Here is a 16,024-nt window from a genome sequence, read left to right as displayed (position 1 = left end):
TCTCATCAGTTAAGTGGGCATAATTATAGTACCTACCGCATACGGTTGCTATGAGAATGAAATGGTTAATAAAACACTTAGGAAACAACTCCTGACATACAATTAATAATCTGTAGGTGCTCATTAAATAAATAAATTCAATTTCACTGGGCAAAGGTGAAGAAATAGGCCAAACCCTGAGGAACTCAGAGTTATGTACCATTAAAAAGGGTCACCAGGGGATTTCCCTGGCGGTCCAGTGGTTAAGACTCCACGCTTCCAATGCCAGGGGTGCGGGTTCAATCCCTGGTCAGGGAATTAAGATCCCACATGCCGTGAGGTGCAGCCAAAAAAGTATTTTAAAAAAGTGGGGAGGGTGCACCAGGCAATGGTAAGTGTTCCTATATGGTGACTCTTTACCCCGGGCTCCCTGAGGGCAGAAATTTCTTAATATCTGTGAGAAAGGTCTTAGCAAAAGAGCGCACTCAGCAAGTACTTGCTGAACCAAATAGTTTCCAAACGCCCTTTCCTAATGCTGGGCCATGTATCAGGGATTGGTAACTGATTCTTCATGGGAGTATCAGGTGATGTTCCTAAGAAATTCTGTTTGGTTCCTTTTCAAATTTTCCATGTTTAAAAAAAAATAATTTTCTGTTTTCTGTAGCTATTTTCTAACTTTAAATCTTTTTTTTTTTTTTTGCGGTACGCAGGCCTCTCACTGTTGTGGCGTCTCCCGTTGCGGAGCACAGGCTCCGGACGCGCAGGCTCAGCGGCCATGGCTCACGGGCCCAGCCGCTCCGCGGCATGTGGGTTCTTCCCGGACCGGGGCACGAACCCGTGTTCCCTGCATCGGCAGGCGGACTCTCAACCACTGCGCCACCAGGGAAGCCCTAACTTTAAATCTTATATGCAAAATTTTTTAAAACCTGTGGCTGTGAATTACAGTACCTGAAGTCTGTGTTTATCTGTTTCTCCCATCTGTTGTATCTATTTTTTCTTCATGAAGGAACCCTTCTTGGGTTCCTAGTTATCTCTGACTGTGTGCTGGTTTCACCTTGAAAAATTATTTGTGGTGGTTCCCTGAAGGCAAAGATACTGATAAAGGTGCCCTCTTCAGAGAGACTTGGCATTTGCTTTTGTCAAAGGTTTGGGGGCACTTCCCATCACTTCCAATGATAACTAGGGGCAATCCAGTTGTTACTTCAAACTAGGTTCCCAGTTTATGGCTTGAGAATTCTTGGGCTACTGGGCTCTACTCCCTAGAGCACAAAAGGACTCATCAATGGTCACAACTCCCTAAGAAAGGGCTTTAAAATATTCCCCTTTCCTTTTCCTTCAACTGTTCTGCTCAGCATCAAGGCAACCTTTTCTGAACTCCCTTGGGGCTCGTGGTGTGGAGTGTGCAGCTTCATATCACATTAAACTCAAGGGTGAGACCCTTGGGCTCTCGGCCTAATGTGAGGAGATTCTTCTATTAGACTCCCCACCTTGGACAGGCCCTGGACTTTCACTTCTCTCCCTCTTGCCCTATGTGGTTGATGAACTGAAACCCACAGGTTCAATATTAGCAAAAGCCCTCATGTCATAAGTAGCTTTGGTGCTCCAATATTCCAATCTTGTTAAATATCTGGTTACCAGCTTTCACCTAATAATTGGCCTGAGCATTCTCCAGGCTTTTAAGCATTTCAGTGTTTTTCAGAGGATATTCTTATATTTTACCTAAAGTTGCTATTTTCAGAGGGAAGATTAACTGAATAAATTAGTCCACCATTACCCCCCAAAAAAGAAAATCCAGTTGTAAAATAGGCCCAGCATAATTCCTCCTCACTGACCTCTGACCACATCCTCTGACACTGACCCAGGCAATAATGTCACAGATAAATACCAGATGGCCCGTGTACCAGGTGACACCCTCACAAATCACAGCCACCACTCAGTGTGTAACTGTTATCCAGTAACAACTCCACACAGTGACATCATACATAAATGTCACCCCTCAGTGTTCTAGGAGATAACCCAGAACTATATTGCTCAACAAGCCTATGTTGGGCACCTGCCATGTGCTAAGTACTGGAGTTACAGCAGAAAATAAGACAAGGTTTCTGTCCTCATGGAATTTACCTTCTGGTAGGGGCAGTGGACAATGAACATGTAGCAAATAAATAATTTCAAAGAGTGTAAAGTTCTATGAAGAAAATAAAAGAGGGTAATGAGTCAGAGTGGACAGTACTACTTTAGATGGATATCTGGGAAGACCTCTCTGAGGAGGTGGCATTTCAGCTGAAACCTGAAGGTTGAGAAGGAGCCAGCTATCGGAAGAACTTGGGGTGACGCGTACTAGGCAGGGAACTAGAAGTGCAAAGGCGCTGAGGCAGGAGCGTCACGCTCGAGGAACAGCAAGGAGGCTAGTTTTGCTGGAGAGGAGTGACCTAGGAGGCAAGTGACGGGAGGAGGGGAGAGTGGGGGAGTGAGCTTAGAGAGGGAAGCAGGAGCCTGATCATACAGAGTCTTCTCTTGGCGGGCCGTGGGAAGGAGTTTGATTTTTAAGAATAAATGGAAACCCAAAGGGTGCCAAGTCATTTATGGTCTGAGAAGATCGCTATGATCAATGTTAACCAATCAGAACTGTCATGTGTAAAGATAAGGCCTGGCTCCCCGCAGTGCCACCATCCCAGCTCTAGGGAGGGCGGCTCCTCTTTCAGGAAACTTCCTTCCAAGCTCACAGGTGACACACCTCTCTCCAAACCCGAGAGAAACATACTTTCTGATTGGACAAATCCAGGAGCATGTTTCTAACCTTCTTTAGGTCGAATCGGGCGGAGCCCGCTGTGACTGATTACAAGCTCTCCCTCTCTTCCAATCAGACCGCTATTCGGGAGTGTGCTTGCGTCCCATTCCCCTGGTGAGATGAGTGAGTCCTGTGATTGGCTCTCCTTGTATGAGTGACAGCGGACGCATCTTATGGGCGCAAAGACGCGGCTGCGCTGCCCGGCACTGTCCGGCGCTTGAGGGTTGTGCAGGAGGAACCCGGAGCTGTCAGGGCGGGCGTCCTGCTCGGTGCCCGCCACCCCGCGCGCCGCCCGCGCTATGGCCGCCCCGCCGCAGCTGCGGGCTCTGCTCCTTGCGATCAACGCACTGTTGCGCAAGCGCCGCTACCACGCAGCGTTGTCCATGCTTAAGGGCTTCCGGAACGGGGCTGTGTAAGTCGGGCGGTGGGGCGGGGCAGGGGCTGAGGGATCGATCTGATGGGGTCGGAGAAGCGGGTTCCAGGGCCGGCGCCGCCGCGCTGTGCGCCCCTGAGTAGTCTTAGTGTGTCCCTAGGTCTCTCGGTGTCCAGTGTCGGCGCAGTGGGCGCTGGATTTGGGGTTCCGAGCGCCTTCTGAGCCGGGGCTCCCACTACGCTGTTTCTGGGTCTTCCGTGCTTTGCAACCTGGACCTCTTGCCTTGACTGCCTCCCATGCAGCCCCTGTCTCCCTTCATTTGGGCCCAGTTTCCCCTCTCCCGCCGCTGTGTGCCCTTGGGTCTAATGGGAAGCTGGACTCTGGCCTCTAGCCAGCCGGCGGCCCTGCCTCTCTGTGCTCCCTCCATTAAGCTGCGCGTGGGCTTTCATCCCGCTTCTCAGTTCTCTTTTGTAAGTCCTTTCTGGCACAGGGGACTCCTGATAAGCCTCAGTCGTGATGTAAATGAAGCTGCAAATATTTGCTGAGCAAATTGAAGACCTGCAGAAGAGGTCTTGGGGTCATTTCCCCTGGCTGGTGCCAGGACGGGAGCTCAGCCTCCTTTAAACTTCATGCATAACAGCTTTCATTTATTGAGAGCCTACTGTGCCAGAACTGGGGACGCATCAGAGAACAAACGGAAGATCTGCCTGCTGTTGAAGCTGGCATTTTAGTGGCAGCATGGCATGGTTGTGTGGATGTGACCACCTTGGTTTGAATCCTGGTGCCCCTTACCTGCGTGATCTTGAGCAAGTCGTTTAGCCTCTCTAAGCCTCAATTTCTATAAAATGGGGCTGATAATAGTACTTATACTGTCGGAGGCTTGAGTCAGTATGTGTGAAATGCTTAGCACAGTGCCTGGTATGTATATAACTGTTGGCTGCTGTAATTATTGTTCTATTCACATGGATGTCTGACTGGCTCACTCCTTCACCTTGTTCAGGCCTCTGATTGTCACCTCCTCAATGAAGCCATCCCTGAACTTCCCACCTCCTTCCCTACTGAATTTTTCTCCATAATACTTACCACCATCTGACACTAAGTAGTTCACTTATGTATCCTGTTTTTCTACCGTCTTTCTCACTGGAAAGTGAGCTTCATGGTGATGTCAAAAATCTTGGCTCTCTGTGCACCAAGGCCAAACAGAAACAGAGACAGAGATTTGGAGGAAAAGAAGAAGCTTTATTCTTTGCCAGGCAAATGGGAAACACAGCCGGCTAGCACCTCAAGAACTGTGCTCCCCGTCTCTGGGGAATAGGGCAAGGTTACATAGCCGGGACTGGTGGTCTGGTAGGTGATAAGGCTCAAAGTAATTAAGGTCTTGCATTTATCTTCTTGCATTATTTCCAAACAGTCACAGCTGGCCTCAGGCAGCCTGGTAATTGGGTCTGTTTGGTAATTGGGTCTGTTGGCCTCTGGGTTGTTGGCCTGCAACCTTCTTTCTGAAATGCAGACATTACAAGGGTTGATTTGCTACAAGGGAGAGCAGGGAGTATAAATACCGGGTGGATAATGTAATTCACACGGGATCAGAGAGTGTTAGGGGCAGGGTGTAATTCACACAGAGTAAGGGAGTGATAGGTACAGGATGTGATTCACATAGTGTCAGAGAATGTTAGAGGTTAGCTTTGTGAAGGACAAATCTAGTTACAGACATTACAGATTAGTAGCAGTTAAAATAAAACTAGGATTGATTAACTCTTTCAGGCCTGTTTATGCTGTTTCCCCAGGCTGTTCATTGTTACTTTATTTTCCTTGTCTATCAGAAAAGTCTAATTTCTATTTTTGCTGCAACAATGAGGACAGAAAGTTTAATCTATTTTGTTCCTTGCTATATTCCTAGTACCTGGTACATAGTAGGCCCTCAAATATTTACTGAATGAATGAATGTGCAAGGTAGGAATTGCCATTGTCCCCATTTTCTGGATGAGAAGACTGTGGCTCAGAGAGGAAGATTCGTTGCTCATGGTCAAGTCACTTAGTCAGGGTCGGAGCCAGGATTCAAACCCAAGGATACCTGATCTCAATGCCAGGCTCTTGGCTTCCATGGGCGCCCAGAGTCAGGAAGAAGGTGGTTCCCCCTGGGTCTGGCCAGATCATATCAGTCATGCTTTGGTGAGACCAGGGTGGGGTGGGCCCTGAGATGATATCAGTGGGCCCAGGCCCATCTGTAAGGACCTGGAGTCAAAGTGGGGAGACTGATGTTTAAATTACCATGGCAATACCAGATGATCAGGAGTGCTTTACAGAGGAGGTGATGGTGCCGTTTTGAAGGCTGAGCTGGAATTTGCTGGGGATGAGAAGGGCATCTCAGGCAGAGGGAATGGTTTGAACAAAGGCCTGGAGGTGGAAAAGAATGTGCTGTTTGTCTTGGATGACTGAGAACTGAGACGTATGAACTGTGTGAAATGTAACTCATTTTGATGCTCCACTCCTAAATATATCAATGTGCATCTCTGAAAATAAGAGTATTTTCCTATATGGCTAGATGATCATGATTACATTTAATAAATTAATCATAATCCTATAACGTTGACTGCTGTCCAGTTGATAGACAAATTGTTCCAGCTGTCCCCCAGATGTCCTCTATAGCAAGTTTGTCTAGACCAGGATCTTCCAGGATATCACACTGTACCTGCATATCCTTTAACTCCTTTTTAATCTGGGGCATCCCATTTTTCAAGATGCAGAGTGATCCTGTGGGTGGTACTAAGTGGCTCCCACCTGAGTTTGAGGAGTTTGGGCAGGGGGCCAAGCAGATGTAGGGAGTTGGGGGCATTGTTCTGCTTGTGTCTGTGGTATAAGGAAGGACCCTTCTAGCCCTGGCCAGCTGGAGGAGGCCGAGGGTCTCTTTATTCAGGGGAAAGAGACATGACTTTGGAGGAGGTGGGGCAGAGAGCTTGCTGGGGCCAGGATGAGGGCCCTGCCCACAGCTAGGCATTGTGAAAATAAGCCATTCAGTGTGGCCACCACTACAGTAACACTGCTGTCACTTGATCACATTTTTTATTTGACTTATTTTTTGAAAATTAAGTAGCATATTCACAAAAGGCATAAAAAGCTAGAACTTTTTTAGAAGTTTACACACCTTGCTCTAACCAAGCATAGAGCACGTATAGAGCCACCTCGTTCTTGTACAACTGTGCGGTATTCATGCCACTGACTGCTGGGTCCATTATTTGTTTACCCAGTAGCCCCCTGTGGATGGACACATGTTTGCTCCCAGTCTTCTGCTGTTTCAAGCAAGCCTCACAGATACTCATATGAAAACAATATGGGACTCATGACAGTTGTCTCAAGGAGGCTGCCAAAGATTTTTAGACCTTGTAGCCTGGTAAGATTGGGGCCAGACGGCAGGAGAACTTGGTGGGGTGAGGGGAAGTCCAATAAAGAAGAAAAAGAAAGGCAGAGACACTAATATTGGTTGAATTAGGAACTTTTACATGTGCTATGTCCTTAACTGCCAGAAGCAACTCTGAAATGGAGAATACTTTAACTGATGGGAGAAGGGAGGCTCAGAGATGTTAAATGATTTATCCAAGTGTATACAGCACAACAGGGCAGGGCTTTGGCACCAAATATTATTTCCTTCGTACTACCCACTTTGGTTTGTTTTTTTTTTTTTTGGCCACACCGCGTGGCATGCGGGATCTTAGTTCCCCCACCAGGGTTCGAACCCGCACTGCCTGCATTGGAAGTGCGGAGTCTTAACCACTGGACTGCCAGGGAAGTCCCTGTACTATCCACTTTGAACCCAGATCTAACTTGAAAGCCAGCATTATTTTTTCCCTCTCCAAATGATGTCAGGATTAGGGATGGGGAGGGGGCACAGGGAGTCAGAAAGAAACTATGATTCAGTGGTGCTGTAGTAACTGTTTTCTTTTGTTTCTACAGCTATGGAGCCAAAGTCCGGGCCCCTCACGCACTGGTCATGACCTTTCTCTTCCGGAGTGGCAGGTACCCATCACCTCTGCACACCCTTCAAACTGGGAGAGAATGTGGCCACCCCTCAGTGCCAGGACTGTTGCAGTAGCTTCCTAGCTGGGTCTAACCTGTCTGCACCACCACCTCCTAAAGCACAAGTCTGATTCTATTATCCCATCTCGAAAATTCCCCTGGCTCCTCGCTGTCCTCCAGAGAAGCCCAGCTTCCAGGTGTGGCCTTCAAGGACCTCTGCAGCCTGACCTCAGGGACATCCCCCCTACTCCCCCACGTCCACCCTGGGGTGCCCTTGGCACCAAGACTCACTGCCATTCATTCATGTGCCGCATGTGGTTCTACCTCCTTACGTTTCTCATGCAGTACCGCCCGCCAGGAATGCCCTTTCCTCTTCCACTCCACCTTTATTTCCTTCCTAGTAACCCATACCAGTTCTCTGAGGATGACTTTTTCAGGAAAACTGTTCATGACCTACCTTCTGCCCTTGTTCAGACTTCCTGGCCTTCCTCTGATCTCCTATAACTTCCCTCAAGAAACTTCTCAGAAATCACTTTGTGGTCTAGTTTTTAATGTATGTAGCCTCATCTGGAGCTTATAAGAATCACACATGGGGGACTTCCCTAGTGGCTCAGTGGTTAAGAATCCGCCTTCCAATGTAGAGGATGCAGGTTCAGTCTCTGGTCAGGGAACTAGATCCCACGTGCATGCCGCAACTAAGAGTTTGCATGCCACAACTAAGGAGGCTGCAGGCTGCAACTAAGGAGCACATGTGCCACAACTAAGGAGCCAGTGAGCTGCAACTAAGGAGCCTGCGGGCCACAACTAAGGAGCCCATGAACCACAACTGAGGAGCACACATGCTGCAACTAAGGAGCCCGCCTGCCACAGCTAAGACCTGGCACAACCAGAACAAAAAAAAAAAGAATCACACATGGACACCCTACTACTCAAATCCAGCTTGCAAGATTTTTTTCTACTTTTTTTTTTTTTTTTTGGCCGTGCTGCACAGCATGCAGGATTTTAGTTCCCCCACCAGGGATCAAACCTGCGTCCCCTGCAGTGGAAGCATGGAGTCTTAACCACTGGACCACCAGGGAAGTCCCTGTAAGGGACTTTCTTTATGTATTTTTCCTATTTATTTATTTATTTATATTTATTTATAATTTTTGGCTGTGTTGGGTCTTCGTTGCTGCACACAGGCTTTCTCTAGTTGCGGCGAGTGGGAGCTACCCTTCGTTGCAGGGTGCGCGCTTCTCATCCAGTGGCTTTTCTTGTTGCAGGGTACAGGCTCTAGAGCGGGCAGGCTTCAGTGGATGCAGCACGTGGGCTCAGTAGCTGTGGCTCGTGGGCTCTAGAGCACAGGCTTAGTAGTTGTGGCGCACAGGCTTAGTTGCTCCACGGCATGTGGGATCTTCCCCGACCAGGGCTCAAACCTGTGTCCCCTGCATTGACAGGCGGATTCTTAACCACTGCGTCACCAGGGAAGCCCTGTATTTTTCCTTTTTTTTTTTTTTTTTTTTTTTTTTGCGGTACGCGGGCCTCTCACCGTTGTGGCCTCTCCCACCACAGAGCACAGGCTCCGGACGTGCAGGCTCAGCGGCCATGGCTCACGGGCCCAGCCGCTCTGCGGCATGTGGGATCTTCCCGGACCGGGGCACGAACCCGTGTCCTCTGCATCGGCAGGTGGACTCTCAACCACTGCACCACCAGGGAAGCCCTGTATTTTTCCTTTTTTAAATTTATTTTTGTTTTAGTTTTTGTCCTCTGAATCATTTTTTTCGAATCATTTTTTTAATTGAACTCATTCATTCAGTAAATATTTATTGACCATCTGCCAGACACTCAAAGATTATTATTATTCTTTTAATGAATTTATTTATTTTTATTTATTTATTTTTGGCCCCACTGCGTGTGGGCTTTCTCTAGCTGCGGCAAGCAGGGGCTACTCTTCGTTGCGGTGCACAGGCTTCTCATTGCGGTGGCTTCTTTTGTGGTGGAGCGCGGGCTCTAGGGTGCCCAGGCTTCAGTAGTTTTGGCATGCTGGCTCAGTAGTTGTGGCTCGCAGTCTCTAGAGCGCAGATTTGGTAGTTGTGGCACACGGGCTTAGTTGCTCCGCAGCATGTGGGATCTTCCTGGACCAGGGCTGGAACCCATGTCCCCTGCATTGGCAGGCAGATTCTCAACCACTGTGCCACCAGGGAAGCCCCCAGACACTGTTTTTAGGTGCTGGGGATACAGCGGTGAAAAAAAACAGAGAATGATCACTTCCCTTGTAAAGCTTGCATTCTAGCAAGGAATAGCAGAAAATAAACATAATAAGGAAAGTATATGGTATGTTAGAAGATTGTATGGGCTGTGGGAAAGAAATATTAGAGCAGGGAAAGAGGGAAAGGGGATCCAGAGTGCTGGAGGAGGGGCAGGCTGCAGAACTAAATAGGGAAGGCCTCAGTGAGAAAATGACATTCGAGTAAAGACTTGAAGGAGATGGAAGAGTTGGCCAAGTGGGTATCAAGGGAAAGAGTGTTTCAGGCCAAGGGAACAGCCAGTGCAAGGGTCCTGAGGTGGGATCATGCCTGGTGAGTTTGAGGAGGCTGCAGCAGAGGGATTGCAGGGGAGAAAACAAAGAAAGGAAGGTCACAGGGGTAACCAAGGCCCATCCTGTCCAGCTTTAGGTCATAGAGAGGAGTTTGGCTTTTCCTTTAAGTGAAACAGGAAATTGTTGTAAGAATTTGTATAGGGAAATGCCACTCTTTGACTTATCTCTTAATAGTGAGAGAGTGAAGAGTTTGCTGCTAGGGGTCAAGGGCAGAAGTAGGTGTAAAGTAGGAGACTGTGGCAATAATCCAGTTGAGTAACTGGTGGCCCAGACCTTGATGGTGGCAGTGGAGGTGAGGGGTGTTCAGATTCTAGAAACATTTTGAAGGGAGGATTAGTGCCAACACTTGACAAGTGGGAAATCCAGCTTGTCTTAGAACTGTCAGCGCTGGGCCCATGTTCCTATGGGGTGAGAACCACCTGACTCCTGGCTCTCCCCACTCACCTGGCAGACTTCCACAGGTCCCAGAAGACACACTTCAAGGTCCTTCTCCAGCCTTGAGAGTCCTTGCATTTGCCGGCCCTGAACTGATCTCCCAGAATACACTCTGCTCCTCTCCCTGGTTCTCCTCACTGCCCCCTAGTGATTTTTTAAAGATAAATCAAATCATCTGTCCTACTTAAATGTTGGCTTCTCTCAGGATAAAGACAAAACTTAGCATGGCCCCGCCCCTCCCCCACAGCCTTTGCCCCACACATTTTCTGCTCAGGCCTTAATGGTTTCTCTCTGTTCCTGTACTCCCCATTCTCTGTCCCTCCTCAGGACCTTTGCACGTGCTGATCCACCACCTGGGATGGATGCAACTCCTCTCCCTTCCTGACCTCACTGACTCCTCATTCTTCACACCCCAGGATCATGTCTTGTCAAGGTCAAAGTTTGACCTTTGTGTTGTGATTATTCATTTCATAATTCCCTCTCCCATTAGATCATAAACCTCATGAGGGCAGCAAGCAGATCTCTTTTTTCTCAGACTTGTATCCCCAGGTCCAGCACATAGTACATACTCACTCGCTCATTCATTTCTTCACATCTTCACTCCAAAAAAATATATTTATTGAGCACCTACTATGTGCCAGGGCTTGTACTGGGGGCTGAGGATGAACAAGCCAGATGTAGACACCACTCTCTGGTAGCTTCCACGGGGATGGGGTGGGAGTGGGGGGAGATAATAAGCAAGTATATAAATGTCAGGTGGTGATAAGAGCTATGAAAGAAAAGAAAAGTTGGGTAAGGGAACAAAATACGATGGGCATTCTTTTATGTAGAGTGGTCAGGGAAGACCTTTCGGAGGAGGTGGCGTGGAGTCAAGGCTGGAATGCAGTGAGGGAGCAGCCCCAAGGACATGGAGCGTAGAGGCCCAGGGTTGAATGAGCTTCGGCCCATGAGCTCCTTGCCTGGGTCAGTTTTGCGTGCCAGGTGGGTGAATGCCCTGGGGGCGGCTGGGCTTGCACTCACCGTGGCTCCCTGTGTTTGTGCAGCCTCCGGGAGAAGCTGTGGGCTATCCTGCAGGCCACGTACACTCACTCCTGGAACCTGGCCAGCTTTGTGTTCACTTACAAGGGACTCTGCGCCCTGCAGTCCCACCTCCAGGGCGACACCTACCAGGTGCACTCATTCGTGGCTGCCTTCCTTGGGGGCATCCTGGTGTTTGGAAACAACAATAACATCAACAGCCAGGTAAAGGCCCTCTCCTGGATGTGGGTTGGGGAGAGGGGTGGAGGTGAAGCGTGGGACAGGATTCAGGTATAGAGTTGGGGATGGGAGTCAAGGAAGACAAGCTCTTGGTTCCCTTCCATGTACGAGGGTCTGTGGTTCACCAGTCCCTGTGTGACCTTGGGAAGGTCACTTCCCCCTCAGTTTCCCACTCTGTTAACCAGGTGCCTTGTTGGAATTCCATGATTCCCAAAATCAGTGTGTGTGCAGCTCTCTGGGGCAAAGATTTAAAAAAACAAAACAAAACCACAAAACACCACTCTGCAATGACATGAGAAAAAAACATGACCCTGGAGTAAGATTTTCATGAAACAAAACTTACTACATTCAAAGAATTGTCTCTTATTCTGTAACTTGACCTTTTTTCTGGGTTAAAGTTCTGTTTTTTAATGAGGTGATGAAACTAAATGCTAATCGTTGCTGCTGCTCCTGTTTCAGCATCCTTCTTGGGCAATATGAAAGTTGGCAGTCTTTCCAATTTGCCTTCCTCAAATTTCTTAAATATTCTTTTTTTTTTTTTTTTTTTTTTTGCGGTACGCGGGCCTCTCACTGTTGTGGCCTCTCCCATTGCGGAGCACAGGCTCCGGACGCGCAGGCTCAGCGGCCGTGGCTCACAGGCCCAGCCGCTCTGCGGCATGTGGGATCTTCCCGGACCGGGGCATGAACCCGTGTCCCCTGCATCGGCAGGTGGACTCTCAACTACTGCGCCACCAGGGAAGCCCTTAAATATTCTTAAATTATAAAAATAATATTTTATTTTCACATTTTAAATAATGCAAACTAAGCACCCCCTATGTGCCTGGCACACTTCGGGGTGCTTAGGATACATCATGATAAAATTAGAAAATAAACTGGAAAGAAAGTTCCTGTCCCCCACCAACTGTCCAGCCACTGTCCAGAGGTAGTCACTTTTTTAAAATTAATTTTTATTGGAGTATAGTTGATTTACAATGTTGTGTTAGTTTCTGCTGCACAGCAAAGTGAGTCAGTTATAGATATACATATAGACAGTCACTTTAACTGTGTATTGTATAGCCTTTCAGAACGTGTCTGTGCTTGTGTCAGTGTACATAGTAGGAGTTTTCCACCAATGAGATCATACTACGTTTTTTTTCATGTAACATTGTATCTTGGAGGCCTCCCTTGTCAGTCCCTTATCCTTTATAACATCAGTAGAGCCCTCTGCTGATGGGATGGACCAGCCTTGATTTCAGTCTCCTCTGGATGGACATTTAGGGGCTCTTTAGCCTTTGGCCATCACACACACACACTGCGGTCTACATCTTTGTTCAGACATCTTCCTGTACTTATGTTAGTCTGTCCATAAGTTCCTAGACATGGAATTGTGGAATCTAAAGATATGAGCATTTTGTATTTTGGGAAAGTTTCCCCCATTTTGTTTTTTTGATAGAAATTTCACTTGTCTGTGAACTTCCAAAGTCTAGGAATCCTGGACACACCCATCTCCTTCCCTCTCCCCTCCTTTCCCTGACCCCTGGCAACAGCTGCTCTGACCTCCATTTCAAAAATGTTGTCATGTCAAAAATGTTATGTGATAGACATTTCTCCAAAGAAGGCATACAGATGGCCAACAGGCACATGAAAAGCTGCTCAAGCTCACTAATTATTAAAGAAATGCAAATCAAAACTATAGTGAGGTATCACTTCACACCAGTCAGAATGGCCATCATCCAAAAAGCTACAAATAACAGATGCTGGAGAGGGTGTGGAGAAAAGGGAACCTTCCTACACTGTTGGTGGGAATGTAAATTGGTGCAGCCACTATGGAGGTCAGTATGGAGTTTCCTTAAAAAACTAAAAATAGAGTTACCATATGATCCAGCAATCCCACTCCCGGGTATATATCTGGAAAAGACGAAAACTCTAATTAGAAAAGATACATTCACCCCAGTGTTCATAGCAGCACTATTTGTAAGACATGGAAGCAACCTAAATGTCTGTCAACAGATGAATGGATAAAGAAGATGTGGTATCTATATATACAATGGAATATTACTTAGCCATAAAAAAGAATGAAATAATGCCATTTGCAGCAAAATGGATGGACCCAGAGGGTATCATACTAAGTGAAATAAGTCAGACAGAGAAAGGCAAATACCATATGATGTCGCTTATATGTGGAATCTAAAAAAATGATACAAATGAACTTATTTACAAAAGAGAAACAGACTCAGAGACATAGAAAACAAACTTATGGTTGCCAAAGGGGAAGGGATGGGGGAGGCATAAATTAGGAGTTTGGGATTAACAGATACACTGTGTATAAAATAGATAAACAACAAGGACCTACTGTATAGCACAGGGAACTCTATTCAATATCTTGTAATGACCTTTAATGGAAAAGAATCTGAAAAAGAATATATATACATATATATGTATGTGTGTGTGTATAGCCGAATCACTTTGCTGTACACCTGAGACAAACACAACATTGTAAATCAACCATACTTCAGTTTACAAAGATGTTATATAAATGGAGTCATTGTAGTAGGTAACCTTTGAGGATTGGCTTTTTTCACTCAGCATCATTTCCTGGCAATTCATCCAAGTTATTGTACGTATTAGCTGTTCATTCCTTTTCGTTGCTGAGTGGTTATGTCATCCACGTTATGGATATACCTGTTGAAGGACATCTGGGTTGTTTCCAGTCTTTGGCTATTAAGCATGCAGCTACTCAGAACATTCTTGTACGTGTTTTTGGTGAACGTAAGTTTTCACTTCTGGGGTAAATACCCAGGAGTGCAATTGCTGGGTCATATGGTCCATACATACTTAGTTTCATAAGAAACTGCTGAAGCATTTCCAGAGTGATTGTACTGTTTTACATTCCTATCAGGAATATATGCGTGATCCAGTTTCTTCACATCCTAGCTGGCATGTGGTTTATTACATTTTAAATTTTAGACATTTTGATAGGTATATAGTGCTATCTCACTGTGGTTTTAATTTGCATGTCCCTGATGCCTAGTGAAATTGAACCTTTTTACATGTGCCTGTTTTCCTTCTGTGTAACCTCTTCAGTGAAATAACTGCTTGTGTCTTTTGCCCATTTTCTAACTGGATTGTTTCTTTTTTCACTGTTGAGTTTTGAGAGTTTGTAAAAATATATTCCAGGTACTAGTTTTTGTCAGATATGTGTTTGTAAATATTTTCTCTCAGTCTAGCTTTTCTTTTCTACCTCTTCACATGGGCTTTCACAGTGGAAAAATTCTGAGTTTTGATGAAATCCAGTTTATTAATTTTTTTCTTTTATGGATTGCGTTTTTTGTTGTTGAGCTACCTTTTAGTTTCAAGCCATGTAAATATATTCATTTTTCAGATTTTTTAATGAAAAAGAATAATAAAGCCATAAACAGTCACATTTAAATGCCCGCTACGTAACCGTTTCAAGTCACCCGGCGCGCAGGCGGCGCCCCAGGGTGGCAGAAGGTTCCCGGTGGCTGGGCCCACCTGTAACCCCCACCTCCCTGTCATTCGCTCTCTCAGATCAACATGTACCTGATGTCACGCCTCCTGTTTGCCCTGTGCCGCCTGGGCGTGGGGAAGGGCTACATCCCTGAGCCCAGGTGGGACCCGTTCCCGTTGTTCACCGGGATAATGTGGGGGCTGATGCTGTGGCTCTTCGAGTACCACCGGCCCACGCTGCAGCCCTCTCTGCAGTCCTCCATGACCTACCTGTACGAGGACAGCAACGTGTGGCACGACCTCTCGGACTTCCTCATCTACAGCAAGAGGCGCCCCTCCGAGTAACTTGGCCCCAAGGTGCTCATGGAGGCTCCCGCACCCAAGTCACCATCAGCGGGCTCAGCTCGAGGTTGGCTCCGTCAGCGAATCATCCCAGGGGATCTGGCCTTTTCAAGACCCGGGGTCTCAGACTCTAACTTTTATTAGCCCGGGGTTCCATCTGCCTAAGCGAAAGCACTGGTTTTCAGACCCCATTAGGTACTCCTGAATGGTGGAACGAGCCGCCAGATCAGGCTGAGGAGCCTTGGGCGCGGTGACAGCTGTGCTGCTGACTCTGTGAGACCAGGGAAGGTCACACCCCGCCCTGGGCCTCAGGGGTCATCGCACTCAGAGGAGGGCACTGAAGTCTCTTTCTGGTGGGTATGTTTTCCGACCCTTCTTCTGGAACAGAGGGCTCCTGGCTGGTGGGCAGTGGGTTGCAAACGCGTTTTTAGAAAATATGCAGTTCCTCATCTTAGGTGTTCTACTGGAGAAGCTCTAGCGTTTCCACTGTCCAATAGAAACACGATGTGAGTCATATACGTGATTGAAATTTTTTTAGTAGCCACATACCAGTGGTTAGGACTCCGAGCTTTCACTGCCGAGGGCACGGGTTCAATCCCTGGTTGGGGAACTAAGATCCCACAAGTCGTGGGGTGTGGCCAAAAAAAAAGTGGGGGGGCAAGAAGCAGGTGAGATTAACCTTAATCATATCTTTTAACCCAGTATTTCTAAAATATTATCATTTTAACATGTAATAAATGTAAAAGTTATGAGATATTTTACATTCTTTTTTCTTGTAGTAAGTCATCAAAATCAGGTGTGTGTTTTACAC

The 16,024-nt window shown here is 47.0% G+C and overlaps 1 protein-coding gene across 1 annotated transcript; it reads left to right on the top strand.

The window, feature by feature from the left end:
• Positions 1-2,971: 2,971 nt before the first annotated feature.
• On the top strand, positions 2,972-15,969 carry PXMP4 (peroxisomal membrane protein 4). The gene is made up of 4 exons (XM_067707846.1): positions 2,972-3,179; positions 7,092-7,154; positions 11,211-11,409; positions 14,953-15,969. The coding sequence occupies exons 1-4, from the start codon at positions 3,067-3,069 to the stop codon at positions 15,214-15,216; spliced, it is 639 nt and encodes a 212-aa protein (XP_067563947.1). The 5' UTR covers positions 2,972-3,066; the 3' UTR covers positions 15,217-15,969.
• The last annotated feature ends 55 nt before the right edge of the window (positions 15,970-16,024 follow it).

Source organism: Pseudorca crassidens, chromosome 15 (assembly GCF_039906515.1).
Source record: "Pseudorca crassidens isolate mPseCra1 chromosome 15, mPseCra1.hap1, whole genome shotgun sequence".
NCBI classification, from domain to species: Eukaryota; Metazoa; Chordata; class Mammalia; order Artiodactyla; family Delphinidae; genus Pseudorca; species Pseudorca crassidens.
This window is presented reverse-complemented; position numbering and strand designations above follow the sequence as displayed.

Bases quoted from the DNA above. Each gene is read 5' to 3' on its own strand.
- PXMP4 (XM_067707846.1), top strand. From the start codon at position 3,067: ATGGCCGCCCCGCCGCAGCTGCGGGCTCTGCTCCTTGCGATCAACGCA. The intron at 3,180-7,091 runs GTAAGTCGGGCG...TTGTTTCTACAG, and splicing joins GGCTTCCGGAACGGGGCTGT to CTATGGAGCCAAAGTCCGGG. The intron at 11,410-14,952 runs GTAAAGGCCCTC...TCGCTCTCTCAG, and splicing joins ACAATAACATCAACAGCCAG to ATCAACATGTACCTGATGTC.